Source organism: Chinchilla lanigera, unplaced genomic scaffold (genome assembly GCF_000276665.1).
Source record: "Chinchilla lanigera isolate Chin_1 unplaced genomic scaffold, ChiLan1.0 scaffold00010, whole genome shotgun sequence".
Lineage (NCBI taxonomy): Eukaryota > Metazoa > Chordata > Mammalia > Rodentia > Chinchillidae > Chinchilla > Chinchilla lanigera.
In genome coordinates this window covers 4,726,627-4,747,239 of record NW_004955411.1, presented here as the reverse complement: position 1 = coordinate 4,747,239, position 20,613 = coordinate 4,726,627, and the positions used below count along the sequence as shown (strand labels likewise).

The window sequence follows — 20,613 nt, the reverse complement described above, 5'->3', positions numbered from 1 at the left end:
GCCAGGGAAGAGTTTTTATTCAAGGACTACAGAAATCAGTGTGGCTCCTTTGGTTCAGATTTCCTGTTTCATTGTATCATGCACATCTTTAAGCAGGTTTGGGATTTTATTAATAGTCAATGATTGCAGAGCCAAGGGAGACAGGTGGTAGTGTGTTTTCTTCTTTGAGGATTCTGCTCCTTACCTGAACTCCACCATGGAGCCTGTATCTGCTGAACTACGCTCACAATAGTGTGCAGGTTGAGTGACCAGAGCCCTGAGGAAGGACTGAGCTGGCTTCTGAGCTTGGTGACCTGAAGATCCAGTGGATTCAGGTGCAGTTTATCTCCACTGAACCATTCGCTTTGCTCAGCCTTGTTAGATGGAGGACTTGTAAATACAGATAGGGCAGGGATGTCCAAATCGGAAATCTTCTTGAGTTTTAAGTGGAGGGTCTTTCTGATAGCTAGGTGGTTGGGTTGAGTTGGCTAATAGCTAACAGTGTAACTCAGAGATATTCAAAGTGACATCTGTGAACATTCTTTCCCAGTGGCCAGTGATTCCTTAACTGGATGACTTTCCCAACACTTCCTCCATGCGCATAGAACCAGTCTCTCAAAGTATGCTTGAGCCTGGTATAAAAATATTTTGCTATGCTTGACAGCCTTTGTAAGACAATTATTATTAAAAAGCACCAAAGCAGGAAGCAAATATGAAAATAATTGTTCCTCATGAAAGAAGTGCTTTTGCTCAGCATGTTTGGTGAGATTGCCTGGCTTTGTCTTTCACCAGCAATGTTAAAGTCAAGAGCGTCTGTTGGTACAAATACAGTCACTGGATGTGGGTAATTTAGGTGCAGGATTAGAACTGGGAAATGACCTCAAAAAGCAGGAATTCTGGCAGATGTCTGGCATGAGTTCAGTTCCATCACTAGGCTAACCAGAGGCTCTCAGGCACAGAGCTGGCCCATGGGCTTAGGAAGGCACTTTTCCATGGACTAACTTATGCTGTCATCCTTAGTTTCTGTCTTAAAATTTGAAAAAAGCAAATTTTGATTACAGAGATTGAAGAAATTTCCTAGTTCTCTATTCATTTAGACACATGGTCCAATCCCCAGAAATTTGAAGGAGGCCCTGAGGTGGACGTGATGAGCATCCTGGACTTCATGGAACCCCTTCTCTTCAGAAGAGTACTGGTTTCCCCTGCTGACACCTGAGCTCAGCCCTGCTGTTGTGTTGTGTTGTGTTCTGTTCTGTTCTGCTCTGTATGGCTTTGGGTTTGGACTTGGTTTTTTAAAGATGTTATTATTACTTTGACTCATTTTTGGTCCGACTCACAGCCTGCACTCCGGAGACCATCCTCTCTGCTTCTGGAGCCCAAGAGTGGTCAGGACCACTGTTACGTCCTGTGTGCTTTCTGCTCTCTGTAGGGTCAATGACTGTATTCCCACAGAAAGATTTGCTGGTGACGGGGATCTGACCAAGTCCCTAGACTGAGGGGAGGAGAGAAAGCCTGGAGGGTTGGGAAGCAGCAGGTGGTCTCGGTGGCCTTGCCCCTTGCAAAGTGCTCACCATTGCTGAGCACCTCAGAGGAGCAGGATTCGCCTTTCGCTGCCTGCGCTCCCTTCACAGAGTGTGGGGAGAAGACTGCACACTGCTCACGTTGTAAGATGTCTGTGGAATGTGTCCTCACCTGAAATCAGAGAAAAGGCCATTGGCCTCACAATATGATTCACAAGTAGAAGTTACACTCATTGTAGAGTGACTGCAAGGAATAAATGCTTACAGGCCTGTGATTTATATATATTATATAAATCTATCTTGTGAAGCTTTGTATCCTTTCTGAAAGTTATCAGAAAGATGTGAAAACAGTTATATTGCACAGAAAATCACTGACAGTAAAGATAAATGAACTAGGAGTTCAGGGAAAGAAAGATTGATTTGACAGCATTACTCAAACTGCACATGGCGAAAGAGATATAAAACGCCAGGCTGGGCCTGGCCTGGGCCCATAATCCAGGCTGTGCGGGGCCTCCCTGCGTGGACACCCAATGCTGTCTCAGGGGAGAGGGCCCCCATGGCGCTCCCTTCCTGGCCTCCAGAGTGGATCCGGGCTGGGAGACAGGTGGTGGCTGTCATCTCTTTGGAATAGGACAGACTTTTACCCCCTGCTGGGCCACATGAATGGCCAGTCTCTGCCTGGAGTGCAGCCCAGGAAGCATCCGACACCCTCACGAAGCCTTGTGGAGGGTGGCAGGGATGGAGGGTGGGTGTCCAGGGCCTGTCCCCATAGCATTGTGGAGATAACGCCATGCTCAAGCCACCAGTCCTATTGTGAGGATCGCTGGTTTGCAGTAGTGTCTCCCAAGTCACAGTGAGCTGAAACTCCCTTCCAGTGAGCAGCTGTGGGAAGGTAATCCTCAGGAGCTACAGGAAAATGCTCTCTGAATTGCTGGGCTGTGCCACATGACCTGGAGGGGAGGGCGAGGCTGTACTGAGAAGGAAGCTCAGCCTTCACATCACAGGGAGTGCGGAGTGGAGCAAAGCACCCAGCTCGGTGCTGTGGCTCTTGTGTGTCCTGTGGACATGCGCAGATCATGATCTTGTATGTCACCCGATGCCTTGAGTGGGAGCACACGGCCAGTGCTGCATTCTTGCCAGACGCCTCATCACTGGGTGCTGGTCTCCCCATCGCCTTATCTGAGAACAGACCTGTGACCCTGCCCTGTAGCCTGGCCCTTCTGTCTTGGTGGATGGGAGGGAAGGGTACTGGTAGAGCTCAGGGTCATGTCACCAGAGTGAAACCACATTCCACCTGCTATAGTGTTACTTCTTTTCCATAGACTTAGGAACCACCTACCTGCAATACTCATCGTCAGTTTGGATCTGTTCCAAAGCTTTGGCTTAGCAGAAAGCCCACAGAGAGGCAGGTTGTTTTTCCACTGTGTGACATGCAGAGGAAGAGCAAAGTCCCTGGACCAGGAAGCACACTGGACAGAACCAGCGCTCAGCAGAGCCTAGCAGGGCACAGGGCCTCCTGCAGCCCAGACTGGTATCCCCACAGGCTTGGCCTCCAGCAGGCGGCCTTCCCCAGAGGGACAAGCGAACCAGCGTACCCCAGTGCCAAACTCAGGGAACCTGTGGGCACCCATGCGCCCTGCGGATCCCTGCGCTCTTGCCTCTCTGCTCTTCCCTGACCACATCTTCCCGCGGAAGCTCCCAACCACGGGCTCATTTTCATCCATAATGTGTGAGCTCCTCAAGACCCAGTCCAAAGCCTCTGTTTAAAGGAATAAAAAGTACCCTGGAAAGTGTCAAAACCTGAAGAAAATTCAAAGTATAGAAATATGGAGAGGACAGAAAGTAGACTTGATACACAAGAGTACCGATATTTTTGTCTTAAGTTTGGAAAGTTTTACGTTTTTGTCATTAGTGCCCCGTTAGGACAGTGGAACTTTACTCACTGTGCTTCCAAAACGACACCCAGAATTTGGAGGCAGATTTATTTATGTCGACAGGCACTGCTCGGGATCATTCCCAAAACATCAGACCTCAAAGACCAGGGAGGGAGGTTTTAACAGGACTGAAAGGGGAAAGGCAGAGGCAGAGTATTTGGCTGTCATTGACTGGCTCTTACAGTGTGCATCTCAGGGACCAGCTGGTTTCTAAGAACAGAAGTAACAGGCAGGTGCTGTGTAGCTGAGCTACCTCCCCGACCCTTGGAATAGAAGTCACAGGAACCGTTACCTGGGCAACTAACAAAACTGAAGTGTATCGGTGTATGTGTGTTGGGGGGGTGGCATTTCCTGCTGCAGTTGTTGGCTACATGGGTTTTGTCAATTGTGAATAGGTCCGATAGGCTTTTCACCAGGTTCATTGGAAGCTTTTCCCAGTCGCAAAGCACTTCTGTCATCATGACCTGTGCAAAGGCCATGAAATGTGCAGGGCGTGCGGTGAGAGGTGTCCGTGCTGCTTCACAGGGCTGACCTACGAGCCACAAGATTTATAAAGCTGCATTTTCCTCGTGCAAGCTTGAGGCACTCACCCATCTTGGTGTAGAGTGCATGATGGAACTTGCTTAATTCTGCTCCGTTCTTTATCACATTTGCACTGCATGGAAAATGATGCTGAGATGGCCGGGACTCCACCTAAGGACAGACTACAGTGCCCGGTGGAGAAAACGGGGCGCTCAGCCACTTCCTCTTGCACACGCTTTGGAGCTACAGAAATAGAGGATTTAAGTTACTGTACAAAAACAATTTGGGGATTGTGCCAAAGCCTGTGTTCTTGGTGTTCTTGGAATACTTCTGCACATGTGTGTTCAGGCTTGTCCAGGTCTCCACTCTGCTCTCCCTCCTAGTCTTCCTGGACCGCTGGCCTCAGCCTCCAGCTGGGCCTTCTCTGGTCTTCCACCATCTGTCTTTGGCCAACAGAAGGGTGTCCCATCACTCATAGGACGTGGATCAGACTGTAGCTCTTGTCTGTCCCTGCCCTAGGATTCTCGTTTTTCTAGGGGGAACCTGAACCCCTGTATGGAGCTCACAGGACCCTGCATATCTTGGGAGGTCCTCTGGCCTCCAGGTTTCTGGCTTTGTAGCAGCTGTATACTCTGAGGAGCCAGGGTCTTTGCACCTGCTGGTGTTGCTGCTATGGGCCTCCGCCTGCTCACAGGGACACTGCTCAAGGTCTGTCTCCCTCAGGAAGGAAACAGGAGTCTGGAGAGCGCAGGGTCTGTTGTCCCAGCCTCCTTGTGGCATACGGAGCAGTGAGAAGTACTAGTGGATGCTCACAGTATATATTTCTCAGTCGGTGCCGAGAAATATTCTTGACCACAGTTCAGCTTTAGTTTTCTACCAAGTTGATACGTAACTTGATCTCTCTCTCTGTCTCTGTCTCTCTGTCTCTCTGTCTCTCTGTCTCTGTCACTGTCTCTGTCTCTCTTTCTCTGTCTCTTTCCATTCAGTTCAGCACGTAGGTCTTGGGAAGAACCCAGTTTTCCCATTAGAGGTCTGACCAAGTCTCTACACCTTGGTCTGAGATTCCAAGGCCCAGGAGACCTCTGTACCCCAGAGTTCTCAGGAAATAGTGGGACCAATTCTGAGTCAGATGTTAGAGAAGCACATTTCCTACCTATCCCTGGAGGGCATCTCATTGCTAGCCAGAGATTTACCCTCTCAGCTCACATCCTCACCATGGATGAGTCAGGCTAGCTAATGACTGGATGGAAAGTACTTGTGTTCTGGAGGAGAGGAGGTGGAATATGACCAGGTGAACAGCCTAGCCCCACAGAGTGAGCAAGCTTGGGTTGGGCAAGCACAAACCTCCCTGGGGGTCCTGAGAAAGTCAGACAAGACGTTATCTTATTATCTACTGCTTTTTATTTATTTTTCACCTGTATTACATTTTTGTACATTTGACACAATACATATAAGATGAAGGGGACCCAGACTCGCAGATTCTAGGCCGGTGTTAGGGACCTTAAAGCTCATTGTGTAGTCTCACTGGCCCCACGTGCTTCATGGCCCACAGCTGCTTCCCTCTGTCTCTTGGTGCTTCTCCACCCCTCAGTCCTGCAGGCCACCCTGGTGTGTCCCGGGTATGGTCCAGAGATGCCATCTCAGCTTATGTCAAGATGACACACCCTCTTCCTCTGTCATTAGTCGTTGCTTCTAGACCTGTGACTTCTGTACCTGTCCAAGTCTGAAATAAGTCAGAGTCTCCATCCTCCTGGCAAATGACACTAGGACCTTAGGAGTCTGAGACCCCAGCTCTGGAGAAAGGGTCTTGTCTGATTCCTCACCAGAGGGGGGCATGAATACTTGATGAGCATGTGGGACACTGGGCAGAACCTCCTGCCACAGGTGTACCCTCTGGCATCCTCGCAATGGCTCACCAAGCACGTGCGTCCTCAGAGCGCGAGGCAGAGCCTGCCGGAAGTTAGCACTGTGCCTTCCTGAGCAGAAATATTTTTCCTTTTTTCCATTGCTTTACTCAAAATGAAGTTCAGGGTCTTTGTAAATGAAACTTAAAAGTCCTCTTTTTTGGACTGAAGGACTTCTCAACTGTGAAATAAAAATCTTTTGCAGAGACACCTGTGTATCACAGGCATGTGTTTTATGCAGTAACTAAAAATAATACTCAGGCAAGACCAACTTGATGTTTCATATTTCAGAAGTAGTTCACACCTACAGGATAAATCCCCTTTACTGCATTAAGGAGTCTGAAAGTTCTGTATGCCACAGTCTGGTTTTTCATAATGAATGCGTATTATTTTCTAATGAAGGATACCATGTTGCTTTCCCTCATTTGGGGAGACATGATTTAATTAGCAGTGCAAACCAACCTGGATGGACCCACAGTCAGTCTGCCTCATCGCACAGCTGTGAGCTGAAGCCTTTCTTGGTGCTGCTCAGTACAGAGAATTAGCTAGTAAGTGATCCTTCTCCCAGACGGTTGTGCCTTTCCTCGCCTACTCTGTTAAACTCTCAGGGCTAATGGGGCTGGGAACCCATCGGGAGCTGTTCCTATTGCACCTGTCACCTGCCTAGAGCTTCCTCCCTTTGGTCCCTGGGCTCCAGGCTGGTGCTCTGGGGCGCTTTACCCTCCCTGCTGCTTTCCTGTCTCTGATGGTCGGCCCTGCACTGGCCATATCTAAGCTGTCACTTGGCCTCAAGAGGTTTCCAAGAGGTTTCCGAAAGGTTTCTGACCTAGCACATCTTTCTGCAGTGAATGTGCAGATCTTCTTGGCTTGCGCTTGCTGGGAGGAGTTTGGAGATGTTGAGGCTCTTCAGAGGGACCAGCTAAGGATTTCCTTGTTAGAACCCTGAGTCTAATTTAGCAAAGGTTAGCTTCTTAGCACCCACATGGTCTGAACTTCGGGCAAGTGTCCTGATGCTAGTGGGGTCTCCAAGGCTTAGACAACCTTCTAAGCTTGTCTAAGCAGAGCCTTGGGATCCTCTCTGAGGAGGAGCACCCCTTGAAGACACCTTGAAGACAGGCAGGGCCCAGTGGCAGTACGCAGTCCCTGCTGGCCCAGAAACTGCTGTTCCTCTCCTCTTTTTTGTGTGTGTCTTTCTTCTCTTTCTACCAAACACTTCTAAGGTTTTCTTTGTTTTTAGACAGAACACAAACAATGAAAAGCTCAATTTATTATCACTGCCTTGAAAACTTATATCTGCACAGACTAGAAGAAAAAAGAAATCACTGCCTGAGGGTCTCCACTTCCTGGTAGCTGCTCAGATGGAAGCCAGTGTCCAGGCCACCCTGGACCAAGGGCAGGCTGAGGGCGGTGGTGTCAGCGCTGTTCCCTGAGGGCCTGAGCAGTGAGGGTGTGGTGGGGTCCTGCGGAGGGGAAGCGCCCCAAAGTGGGCTAGTGTCTCCCAGTTTACCCTGAATTTGGGGTGGGGAGATACTCTCAAACGTGGGCACCAGGGAATCCCAACTGGGGGCAAAAGGGAGGGAAGAGGCTGCTCATTTAGCAGCACCTTCCTTGTAAAGCATGCTGTGGAATGTTAAGCTTCAGAGAAATTGTATTGCTCACCTGCTTCTGGAGCCTGAGGGCCACAGTTCTTCAGCTCTAAGCTATGAGACAGAGCTGCCTCCCACCTCCTGTAGTTCTGGGAGGGAACCAGGGCATGGCCTGTCAGCCCCTGGGCTCAGCCCACCTGGGACGGAGCTCCAGAGGGCCACTTCCAGTGAGACCCTGATGTGTCTCCTAACACTGGTGCCTCAGGGGTAGCTGGAAGTGCTACTCGGCACTGCTGCTGTGATCCATGAGACGCTACTACCTGGGACTCTTCGTTCTACCCAGTGACTCAGTGAGTGTTAGATGCTGTGCTTCATCACAGCTGTGATTCCAAAATCAATGTCTGCCTTTGGCAGTGAGCCTAGATGTGTTGGTACCGTTCGTTAATATTGAGGCATCCCAGCACACTAACTTCCAAATACTAAAACATCTTTTTCCGAATATAGAGAATAATACCTTGTGATTTGTGTGAACTATGAAAAGTTGTATATTTTTTCCAGGTTGTCCTGGCGCCAAAAAGCATGAGTTTCTGACAAGTGTGTTGGATGCGCTGTCCACGGACATGGTTCACGCCGTCTCTGACCCTTCCTCGGCATCTGGCAGGTAGGCTGCTCTCAGCTGCAAGAAGCCCAGGAAGCACAGGGGATCTGGGAAGTTCAGTCAGCCTAAGAATTAGATATCTGAGACCAGGGAGCTTACTTGAATGTGACAGAGCTGGAGGCAAAGAGCTCTCTCCAAGACCTCCAGTGGAATTGCCAGAGAATCTCAAGCCTCAGATGTTCCCCCTCATAAGTAGCAATCATTTGTTTATGTATTAAAAGGCATTTTCTGGTAGACATCTTAACATTTCATCTCCTTAACACTTTGGTCTTATATCCTTTGGCCCCTGTGCCCTTGATTGACTCTTCTATCTACAATGGTCTAAAGCTTCAGGCCTCCTTAGCAAGAGACCTTCATCTAGTTGTGTTTGCTAAAGAAGACTTGAGATAAAGAGACAATGCTAGTGAAAAATGCCTCTACAGACTAAAAAATTCAGTAAGGTAAACATCATCTAGATCTCAACTTTTCATACACATTTTTGGAAAGATGCTTCCTACATGAAAAGTGAAATTGAAAGCGGTAAGTGAGCTGCCATCTGAGAAGCAACTCTGAACACTGGGAAATGAGCCGGTGGTGTCAGCGTGCTGTGTCCCTGTGACCCACACACACCTCACTCACTTCTGAGGGGCAGAATTCTCCAAACAGGGCAACGTTGGCTCAGGACTGGCGGGGAAGGGCAAAGAGGGCTGAACGCACGCTCTTCACGGTGGAGGAAAGATCCAGTTACTGGTTGGTACAACTTCAAGTTCTGACCCAATGCCAGCCACTTTAGAGAGATTTTACCAAATCATTTCTTACACTGTCCAACTTTATTTGTGATCTAAGAGAAACTATCTAGTTACAGCTTCAAATTTTTTTCCATTTACATCTTTCAATATACATGCTTTTATGTGTATCCCACGTACCTGTGCGGAAGTGGTCACGTGTAAAGGCAGAAACCCTCGGCTCTGGGTCACAGGTGTGTGGCGTTCAGGACAGGGGATTTTGTTCTTAAGAAGGTGGCCAAGTGCTCAGCCATTGTGCATGCAGCACAATGCAGCATTTGGGATCCTGAAACCCACAGGAAAACCTTCCGCTCAGCCACTTCCTTAGCTAGGTGCTAGTGTCTCTCTGTGGACACTGGGCAGCAGGGCGGGGCTCTCAGGGAGGCAGCTGCAGCTTTTCTAGGTCCTGACCCAGTCCTACCTCTCCAGGCTTTCGGAACCGGACCCCAGCCACACCCTGGAGGAGAGGGTGGTGCACTGGTACTTCAGATTGCTTGACAAAAACAGCAGTGGAGACATCGGCAAGAAGGAAATCAAACCCTTCAAGAGATTTCTCCGGAAGAAATCCAAGCCCAAAAAATGTGTGAAGAAATTTGTGGAGTACTGCGATGCCAACAGTGATCACTCCCTGTCTGTGCGTGAGCTGATGGGCTGCCTGGGGGTGGCGCAGGAGGAGGGCGCGGCGAGCACCAGGAAGCGCCACAGTAAGCACCTCTCCTCCTGTTTACCTTCTGCTCTTGGTGTCCGTGTGGTTTTCTTCCCAGGTTTCAGAGATGCCTTACATCTGCGGGTCCGGGAGAAATGAGACCTATCCTTCGATTGTTGGCCTTTGATTACAGATGGCCCTTAGGGTTAACAGTAGGCCATCAGGGACTGATACCTGATATCTCAGTTACTTTTCTCATTGCTGAGACAAAATGCCCAACACCCAAAGTTAATGGCAGAAAGGTTTATTTAGCTTACAGTTTGTAGAGGCTTTAGTCCATACTTGGCTGAATCCAAGGCTGGGTGGCACATGGCGGAGGGCAACAGTTCATGGTGGTGCAAGACAGCAAAAGCAACAAGAGACAGAAAAAGGGGACAAAGCTTCTTTCTGTCCCTTGTATTGCATGTAGGCTACCCCCCTAGGGCAGGTGTAGCACTAATACCCTTAATCCCAGCGTTGTACTACGAATCAATCACACACTCCAGATTCAGCCACCTCCAAAAAAGTCCTATGACCGCATGAGGCTTTGCAGGGACATCTAGACACAGACCATAACACCCGGTCAGGAGCACATGGTGTTGAGAGGGCAGAAGCCAAGCATGGCTCTGAAGCCAGGCCTTTGGGTGCTCCATTTCCAGTGGTCAACTTCCCAGACATGTTTTGCTTCTGATTCTGGAAACTGTTGGAAATAAGTCACCAACTGTATCATGGACTCCAGCTAGTCATCAGCAGTAAATAATTCCTGTCATCCAGACCAGCTGTACCAGTGGCTTTGACTATTGTCCTGTGTGAACCTGGCCCACTAGCCAGTGTTCCTGTGCCCTCTTGCGTGTGAACCTCCTCCGAGCTGAGCTGGACTGTGGCTCCTGAGAGGTCCCAAAGATGCGCTGATGTCGGCCCCATTAGTGCCCCTGTCCCTAGAACTGCTGAGACAGTCACTCAACATTATGCAAACAAATTAGTTGGGGCTGAACTCTGTGGCCATGAAGCAATCCTTGCCAGTCTGCCCGTGAGAAGTCAGTTCTGCAGAGATGGAGCCTCACTGTGCAGTTTGTTATCTGAGGTCAATTCGTACCATCCTGTCCACTTGGGACAGAGCTGATGGCAGTGGGAACTGTGTACTCCTCTCACAGGGAAGAGGGGAGCATGCAGTAGACACAGACCATCTCTCCTGATGGCACTGTCCAGGAGTAGGAATGTTTAAACTACTGTAGAGTGTTGAGTTGGCCCCATGAGGCCCCTGTCACTAGACAAATGTGTCTGCACTTTATTGTCTTGTTTGTAAACAGAAAAGATAAATCTGATCCCCATCTTCCTCTGTTAACCCAAATGAGCTGTTATTTGTAGAAATTGGAAATTGGGTCAGAAAAATGAACAGTGGGCATCTGAATACACATTGAGTTGATATTCCAAATTTTTCATTTCCCTTGTAGGATTTTCCAGACTTTTCTCCTACCTTTTTATTTCTCAATTTTATGATCAGTAATTTTTTTTCCCATCCTGTATTACTTGAAATACTTGAAAGTCAGCGAAACCTAAGTATTCAGGAACAGATAAGTTATGACATAGAAAGTATCCAAATTATTATCAATTTCTTTTGTGTTCTGTATTTTTGCTAATTATCCAAAAATGCAGATTTTACTCTAAAATCTGAGAAATGTAGTGAAGGATGTATACAACTTTTATTCTGTTTCCAAAACTATTTCTACACACACATCTACATGTACATGCCCTTGGACTTTGTAAAATGGAATCACAATATGATTTCTAAGTGAATCACACTGATTTAGCATTACAAAATGTCTGCTTTTAAATGACTGCAATTGAGACCCACTTCAAAATTGGATTTAAACTTTGACATTTATAATATCAATGCAAGATAAATCATTATCTGAAAATAAGAAATTATAAAGCCAAGAAAGGCTCTGTTTATGAAAATTTCAGAAAAAACTTCAGAAGGGATTACAACACAGTTTAATGGTTCTCCAAGATAACCACTGTGCAGAGCCCGAGCAATTAGGAAATATTCATTTCTGACCAAAGTCTTTTCTAACATTTCAGAATGTTAACTTTGTCTCACTATAACTTATCTCTAATCTACTACGACTTCTAATTAGTAGAGAGATTGACAATGACAGTCAAGCAACAGAAAACCAGGTGTTGCTGAATGGACAAGTTGGCTTAGAATACATCTAAAGTATCACTCTAGGAGTGTGGAAATTTGAATCTTTGGCCTAAGTTTCCTTCTCAAAAGTACTCTGATGCTTATAGCGTTAACACCCATGTGAAAAATGCTATTGTTTAATAATTTTGCGGCTCACGAAATACAATGAGTTCGCCGTTTCACATTGCATTTCAACTTCCCTAAATAGAAAGAGAAGTGAGTTGGGGCTGGGGATTTAGCTCAGCGGCAAAAAGCGCCTGCCTGGCAAGCGCAAGGTCATGAGTTCGGTTCCCGGTACCGGAGAAAAAAAACAAAAAAAAAAAAAAAAAAGAAAGAGAAGTGAGTTTATAACAGACAAATCGCAGTTTTTGCTCAGTAGATTTTTATTACATAGCTACACATCAGCAGTCAGTGGAAGAGCTGGGACACCCCGGGCTGTCTTCCACCTTCTGCCCGTGGTCGGGGTACTGCTGAAGTGACAGTCGGGAAAACAGATGCCCATGGTCCAGTGTAGCAGCAGGACATGAGCTAAACGAGACCCAGGCCAGAACCAAGGGCGGCAGGGTGCTGAGGAAGGGGGCAAGGGACACAGAGGGACATTCTGGTCAGCGTGAGCAGGTGTAGATGAGCTGGAAGGGATGGGGGCATATGTGGGTAGGTACAGAGTGGGTGCCCAGCAAGCCTGAGGAAGGCACCAAAGTGGACAGAACCCAGGAGACCCTGGCCAAGTCCCTGGATGAGAGGCCGTGGAAGGCTTGGTAGGAAGGACTTGTGCAGAAGTGCTTTCAAGGGGTCCCTGGGCACCTTGTGGGCACAGTCTAGACAGGAAGGGCTGACGGGGGGAGGGAGGGGTTTGCAGGGTCTCGGAGAGCGGGGGCAATTTGCACAGTGGGGCGGGGGGTGGGTTGGAGAGCTTGAGGGCAGCAGCGTATGTGCTGGTGGTAACAAGAGCAAGTGGCACAGCAGGGGCAGTAATGCCAAGAGTTTGCCCTGAGCAGTTCATAGCCAGAAACCCTGTCCTAGAAACGGAAGAGCAGAGACAGAAATTTTCAGAGGGAAGATAGAGAGCCCAGAGCAGTGGCAAATATTGTAATCCTAGCACTCTAGGAGGCTGAGGCAGGAGGATCACAAGTATAAGCTCAGCCTGGGCAACCAGGGAGATCCCGTCTCAAAAATACTGAATGAATAAAATAAGATAAAAATGTTAGAAGGGCTGCAGATGTAGCTCAGTGTGAAGGTGCTGGGTTCAATCTCCAGTATAATATCAATCAATCCGTCATCAGTGGTACCATCCAGTTTGTCCTGTCCCCTTGGGGTGACTATGAAGAACCCAAAGGCAGAGAGTGCTGCTGAAGCTGAGGATCTGGTCTCAGCCATGCCCTGGTGGCGTGTGCACTCGGGGACATCAGGAGGAGCTCCTACTGAGAGCCCGGGTGTGGGAGAAGGGAGTGAGACCCAAGCTACCCAAGGTCAAGGAGGAAGGAGGAAGGTGGCCGCCCGTGGGTCAGAGAGGACTGGAGGCGTGAGGAGTATTCTGGAAGCCTACAAGACAGGGCAGCTAGCCAGCGGGTGGGAGAGGAAGAGCACGGAGCAAAGGCCAAGTGCCCAGGAAGCAGCAGAGGCGGGAGGCCGCCCTGAGCAGTCTCCACGGGGGAGGGGTGGACGTGCAGATTGAGAAAGGACACAGAGATCCCCAGATGCTCCCACAGAGCAAACAGCACATCTCCTCAGCTTCAATTTTACTGGAAAATTTGGGGAAAACCACTCAGAGTCAAACATGCTAGTTATTCCTAATTTTAATATAAAAAAGAATGTGTGTGGGCATGCAGCTCAAGGCTTCTGTTGTCGCAGAATAGAATCCATGTTCCTTGGGAGCCTGTGGAAGGTCCTGGAAGATCGTTCCCTGAATAGTGGATTGACCCTCAGAATAGGGACAAAATGAAACAGCCTTGTAAAATGGACTAGAGCTCTTGTATTGTTCAATAATGTTTGCACAGTGACTTTATTATCCACTACTCCTAAGTGTAAGCAGAGAGATGTACGTGTGTATTTAATGTGAACAAGTCTGCAGTAGATGACACCCTCCTCAAGTGGCATGGGCCCCTTTCTGGAATCATAGTGTATCTGTCATTAAATAAAGAGGGTTTGATTTGTAATAATGTCTTCTTCCCCTCCAGCTCCCAGAGGCAATGCCGAAGGCACTGCTAATAGACAGGTGAGTGTATTTCTGTTTTAGCTTGGATGACTAGCTGGTTTCCTTGAAGGCAGCATGGATTCAGAGTGATGTGGATTTGGAGGGGACGGTACATTCCAGGAGAGGAAAGGGTACGAGAGGCGGCCTGGCCAGCTGCCCCGGAACCCTAATACTGCCCTGCCCAAGCCTATCCATTATGTCCAAACTGATGAACCATTAATGCAAAGATTTTGCTTCATTTGTTGATGATTTCATTATTTTAAGAAGAATTCCTAAATCTGCTTGTATTGTAGAAGTCGCTGTTCTGATTTCTTACATCTTAAGAAGGTGGGGGAACAGGAGACACTTTGGGGGACGCATGAACACCCGCTCCTTCTAGTGCTGTGAATAAGACGGGAGCTCAACTCCCGCAGCTGTTTCTCTTCAGGCTGAGTGTTGATAAACACACGTTCGTGTTTCTGAGTCCACATCTCTATACGTGCAATTAGAGGACACAATTGTGGTATCTCTCCCCAGGTCCCATGCCAAGGCCTAAATGAGAACGTTTTCCAGGAGACAAACATGAGTAGATTCATTTTCCCTCCCCCAGAGCCGGGCAAAAGCTTCCTTTCTTTCTGACCTGGAGTCAATTTGTTATTTATTTTGTCTGCACCTGTTTGATGTCAGGCCTGCGTTCCCTAAGGCAGCCCCTGTTTTTGTTGTGGGTTTTAAGTGGGGACCTCCAACACATACACCTTGGATGTAATTTAAAACCATTTTATTTGGGAAAGATGTGTGATTCATTTTCCTTTGTTCAGCAAATGTTTATGGTTTTAACTTTTTAAATCCCACTGCAAATCACTTACACTTGAGAACGCAGCTGGCCTGAAAGCAATTACCAGCTGTGACCAAAGACTTCCCAAGGGTTGTTTTCGTTAGATAATGGCAATTATGGCACACGTGTGCTCCACTCAATTTTAAATAAACTCCGCAGCCCCTTCCGGAGGGAGAGCTGAGAGCGGCCTCTGCAGCTTCTCCTGAGTGCCGGGGTGCAGCAGCAGCCCCAGCAGTGAACATCCGAGGGACTCTTAACCGTGGTGACTGCCGCGACTACTGTCCCTGGAGGACAGGCTTCAGCTTGCTGGCAGCGGCAGAACTGAGGACCTAAGTGTGCTCTGAAAAGTAAAACAGCCCGTCACCAGGCACCATCGCGTTGTGCGTCACAGGTTCATACGTAGTCAGAAGTGATCTGTCCTCCTTGGCCCCTACCCAGAAGGGTTTGGAGCTGTGCAGTCAAGCAGATCTTGAGACGGGATCTAACCATCTTTAATAGCCGGTGGGCTATCTTTACCCATAACCGACCACAGCAAAACTTTCACTTAGAGAGGAGCTACAGCGTCTCGCTCTAAACCTCCTCAGTCTTTATTAAGGGAAATGAAAGCCAACCCAGAAATGGCCTAAATTTTGAAGTTGAATTATTTTGAATAATAAGACAGAAGAGTGGGTCCACTTACTGTGTAGCAAGGGACGCACTTGGAAAACTAAGTCTAGGAAATTGCATGTTGCTTTCCCTTTCCATTTTAAATTGCTTTTAATTGGAAGTTGGGGTTGTGAATTATACTGAGAGATCAATAATATAGTAAACACACTTTTCATGTTGCATTTGCTCTTAGGTAAAGCAGTGCGTGGGAAAGATGAAAAGGAGAATTAAAAAATCAACTGTGCCTTTTTCAAATTTGAAGCATAAATTAGATTACAAAACCAGTTCAGTGTAATGAATTCCAGGTTGTAGGAGATGCTGCGGAACTGTTAATGTATAGTGAATTTACAGTACTTGAAGGAAATGCCCATTTTATCAATTGACGCATTTTCCTGGTATTTTTAATTATTTCAAGGGGGAAAGTGTGAAGAATGTTTTCATTAATCCTTACAGCTAAGACGCGCTTTCCTTTCTTATAGGCTTTTTTTTTTTTTCTGATTTTTCTCCGGTACCAGGAACTGAACTCATGACCTTGCGCTTGCCAGGCAGGCGCTTTGCCGCTGAGCTAAATCCCCAGCCCCTCTTATAGGCTTTTAAATACTGCTTTTCCTCTGGTATCATTTCCAGAAGCTGGGGCAGACCTCGCAGGTGGGTGGCGTAAACTTCCTAACCTGAAGTCTCTTTGTCTTGTTTTTCAGCCCAGGAAGCAAGGATGAACCGCTCACATACCCAAGGCAGTTCCTAGACATGTGGGAATCTCCCTCACCAAAGAGCAATTAAAAACCAAAACCAAAAACATATAGTATTTGCACTTTGTACTTTAAATGTAAATTCACTTTGTAGAGATGAGATATTTAAACAGACTGTTTTAATCTGTGAAAATGGAAGGCTGGCTTCAGAAAATTAATCACATACAATGTATGTGCCCTCTCTCGACCTTTGAAAGCTGTGCTGGTGGAGACGCCTTTGAGTGCCTTTGAGCTGCCCTTCCGCCCGACATCGCGGCCGCAGACACCGTCTCCTTCGGGAGGGAGCGGCTCCGCCCTCGGCCCCGACCCCGCGTTGTCTGTCCGCCCGCCCAGCTGCCGTGACTCCTGTAATGTCCATCTGTACCGTGCTGCGCTCACTGTGCACAGGTTGGCCTGTTTCTTGGGATTTTGTGTTTGCTTTGTTTGGCTTCTCAGAGATCTCTCTCACACCAAGAATCATGCGACCACTAACTCCCAGCATTTTCGGGCAGGCAGTGCCCCGGTTGGAAAGAGCATTTCATCTACTTTGTGTGTCCACTTCAAGCTTCTTAAGTCTGGCCTTGGGCTCCATTAATCATGCCATTAGATTTCCAGAGTGGCTCCCGCAGGGGGCCCGCACCCTAAGGGACTCCAACTGCGGACAGTGAGTCTGAGTACCCCGCTGCCCGAGAGGCCAGGGCTGGTTTAGTCTGGTGGGCTCACCACCTGGCCACTGCCTCTCTCTCCACATGGCTGTCCCACCCCGCTGTGGCCTACACCAACCCACTGAAAGGGAAAACTGTCCCCCGAATAAATTGGCGTCTCCCTAGAGAAAGCAGCAGCTGCCCAGACTGTGCTGGGGGTGTGACTTGGCACAAGGAGGACCGCTCCGCTTCCTGTAGCTCCAGACTTCAGGGACAAGAGGACTTTGCCTGCGGTGGGGTTCGTCTGAAGGGGCCTGTGAGAGGAGTGTTGGGGGCCGGATGCTCTCACTGAGCGGCAGGACTGAGGTTCGCATGCGCTCGTCGGCCCTGTAGAGCACTGGGAGGATGGACCAGAACTCGGCGCTAGAGCGGAGTGACTATCAGCGTAAACTTTTGCTTGGAAAAATCTTCGTGGCCTCCAGTCTCCCAACAGTGTCACGTGTGTGATGTCTGTGGATTTTTGTGAAGATATTTCTTGAGGCTTTGTGCTTATTCAGACTGTGCAAAGGTAAAAACCAAGACTTTGGAGCCCTAAGCCAGCTACATGTCAATGCTGTCCAAGAAATAGTTACAATCTTAAATGTTTTGGATAGTCTTTTATATTTCTAAACTTTGAATTTAATCATTTTTCTTAGATTAAAATAAAGTATGCTATCAAAACTGTATTTAGTCTTTTTTTTCAGCGGGGTTCACAGTTTTATGATCGTCTCATTGTAAATGTGTCCACTGCAGGGAGGTAAAGGCAGGGACCCTGGGCTGAAGCAAGTCTGAGTCATAGCTCCGCCTGTGAAGGCTGTGTGATTTCTGATGAATCTTTAGGCCTATTTGGACCTCGGTTTCCTCCTCTGCAGAGCAGGGGTACAGGTGGGTGCCTCCTGGGGCAGATCATGAGTTAACATGTGGCTGCTGAGAGCCTGGCCCAGGGACTTGCTCTTGCCAGGTGAGGGGGTCACCCAGGAATGGCTGGGTGGCTGAGCCCTTCTCTTGGTTTCTCCTGTGTTGCTGGGTGCTTCGATGCAGGACAGAGGAGTGAAAAAGCTCTTGTTTTAGTAAATGCGTTTCACTAAGTTACATAACTAAGGACCTTGAGAGTGACATTGAACTAGTCCAATCCCCCAGCCTCTACGCTTCATCCCATCCTTGGCTTGGTCCTTCTTGACTTACCCTGGGACCCCTGCAGCAGCTTTTTAAGCATTCGTGCCTCCTCCAGGATTCTCTACTCCCTCCTAGTCCATCTCCTCCCACATCCACAGCGCTCCCTCAGCTCGGGAAAGGATGATCTTCATACACTCCGTCACAGCACTGGTGATGACAACGGTGCAGGGAAGCCTTTCCAGGAGCCAAGGGAACTAGGAGGAAGATGGCTGCCAGCAAGCACCGCTCGGAAAGGTGGAGCTTACTGATCTTGAAGCAAGTCAGGGCAGTATCCAGGAGGTTGAGGAGCAGGCAAGAGGCAGGGAGCAGGAAGATCGGTGAGGAGGAAGTGGCAGGCCATCACAGGTCCCACGTGAAGAGTATTAAGACTGCAATCTGGAGCAGAAGTCTGTTTCCCTGACTCCTCAGAGCAGGGCTGTCTGTGCTGGACGCCTCTCTCCCGCATGTCCCACCCCTTCTCCTACTTGCGGAGGCTCCTGCACCCTCCTCAAGTGCCTGTATGTGGGAGGGTTTTAGACACTCTGAGCAGCTCATAAATCATACTCACAAAGGTCACACCTGGACTTTTGTTTACCTTTTGGAGGTGAAAGGTGTCAAAGATTTTAGAATTGATGTATAGAAGTGACTGATGTGATCATAAAGTGTCAAGGGGAAGACCAAATAAAACCAAGCAACAAAGCTAGTCCAGAAAAATAGTAAGCATTTACACAAGGCTGAGTTCAGGGGACTGTGGCGATTGTGGTGGTGTGGTGACAGGGATGGTGTGATGGTGATGCTAGTGGCAACGGATGACAAGGATGGGATGAGTGATACAGAGACTGATGATGTGGATGGTGGTCATGGTGGTGTTCGTGATGGTGATGAAGACGGTGAAGATGGTGATGGTGATTATGATGGTGTTGGTGATGGTGTTGGTGTTGGTGATGGTGATGGTAATGAGGAGGCTAGTGGTCATGGTGAAGAGGAAGATGGCTTTCTCTCAAATACCACACTCCATTACATAGGCCAAAATTTGAAAATCACTTGGCTTATTAGTCATGTAGCCATTTTTAGTATTTCTTCAGTCGAGAAGATTGTCTTCCATATCTTCTATTGTAATGTTTTAGACAAGTCACCCCAAAGCTTGCTGACAACAAGACCTGTTTATATTTGTTCTTGGCCATGTGTGTTGTCTAAGTTGTCCACTATTCTGGGGTCCGGGCCCTGGCCCTGGCATAACCGGTCATTGACCGATGCCATTATGAGCACAAAGCTATGTGTCGGAGCTGTCTGCATCACATGATTTTGAATCTCACCTTTAGGAGTATATGAAGGACAAGGAAACTTCAGTACAAACTCCTGAACAATGAACACCGGTCTAAAAAAAGTACAGGTTTTAACTATTTACAAAGGAAAAGCCCTAAAGGCAGAAATAAGAGAATGCTATTCTTAGCCCTCTATTTGTTAAGAATTGACTTCACTTGTAAGACACAGAAATCAGAAAACCAAACCTCAGTGGCTGGGGCATACAGAGGTATTTTTCTCAGTTGGCCAGAAGACAGGCAGCACATAGCCCATAGGGATCCCCCCAAGGCTTCGGATCGGTCTGCGTCTTCAGGAGGAGACCAACCAGCATGGCTCAGAGGTGTGCTGTGTTTCATGTCTCATAAGCCCACAGGACCAAGGGCAGAGGGCAGAGCCAAAGGCTGAGAAGAATGCATGTTATGCTTTTTAGCTTTCCCAAGCCCCAGTGAATAGAATTCTACTAAGTATTGTTGGCAACCAGTACCTCTTCTTAGCACCCAGTCATTAGCTGCTCAGGACAAGGGCAGCTTTGTAAGTCGGCAGAAGGGAAGAGGAATGCTGGACAGGCAGCAGCAATGTCACCACGGTCATCCTCTCGTGTGTAATGACACAGCTGACGCCTCCTGTGTTTTATTCTACCTTATATATTTTATGTGAAATAAATTACTTCTTTTGTATTTCCTGTGGGCATCTGACAGCTTACATAGAGTTGACAAAGTGTACAAGTTAATTTAATTCATGTGTGTTACATGGCAAAAAGATTTTATGCATCCTAATAATTCTTTAACTGCAGAACATAGATTTTTTTTTTTTTTTTTTTTTTTTGGTTTTTCTCCGGTACCGGGAACCGAACTCACGACCTTGTGCTTGCCAGGCAGGTGCTTTTGCCACTGAGCTAAATCCCCAGCCCCTAGAACATAGATTTTTGTTTCCTTAAGTTAACGTTGAAGTTATACTCAGCAAATAGATTCTTTGCTGTGGAAGATGGAATTTATATATTCCCCACCAGCTTGGTTTGATAATGCCTTTTCAGTCTATGTGGTTATTAGCTAAGAGCAGAAATGGCTTTTATTTTTTCTGAAGACCTGAAAGTATACTCTGAATATTTTAGTTCAAACTTATATATTCATGATTCTCTAAATATTATAATAGTTAGATTTCAGTATTTAAAATAAGTGAGACCGTTGACTTTCCCATTTAAGAAGTTGGCCTTCTAATTTGACAAATAATTTTATTACCTGAGCTCTGTCATGGCAAAAGAAATGACCTTCTGATATCACGTGACCCCAGTGACCTAAGGCTCTTCGACCAGCTGTCACTTTCTAAGGCCTCCAGGATCCAAGAGTGCCACC

At 47.7% G+C, this 20,613-nt stretch overlaps 1 protein-coding gene across 1 annotated transcript in view; it reads left to right on the top strand.

Annotated features, from left to right (window-relative positions):
• Positions 1-17,487, top strand: part of Smoc2 (SPARC related modular calcium binding 2) — a 92,388-nt gene extending 74,901 nt beyond the window's left edge. The window contains exons 11-14 of the mRNA XM_005377922.1: positions 8,004-8,106; positions 9,297-9,571; positions 13,915-13,952; positions 16,089-17,487. Of these exons, the coding sequence (XP_005377979.1) occupies positions 8,004-8,106; positions 9,297-9,571; positions 13,915-13,952; positions 16,089-16,106 (434 nt within the window). The 3' untranslated portion in view covers positions 16,107-17,487. The remainder of the gene's footprint in view (positions 1-8,003; positions 8,107-9,296; positions 9,572-13,914; positions 13,953-16,088) is intronic.
• The last annotated feature ends 3,126 nt before the right edge of the window (positions 17,488-20,613 follow it).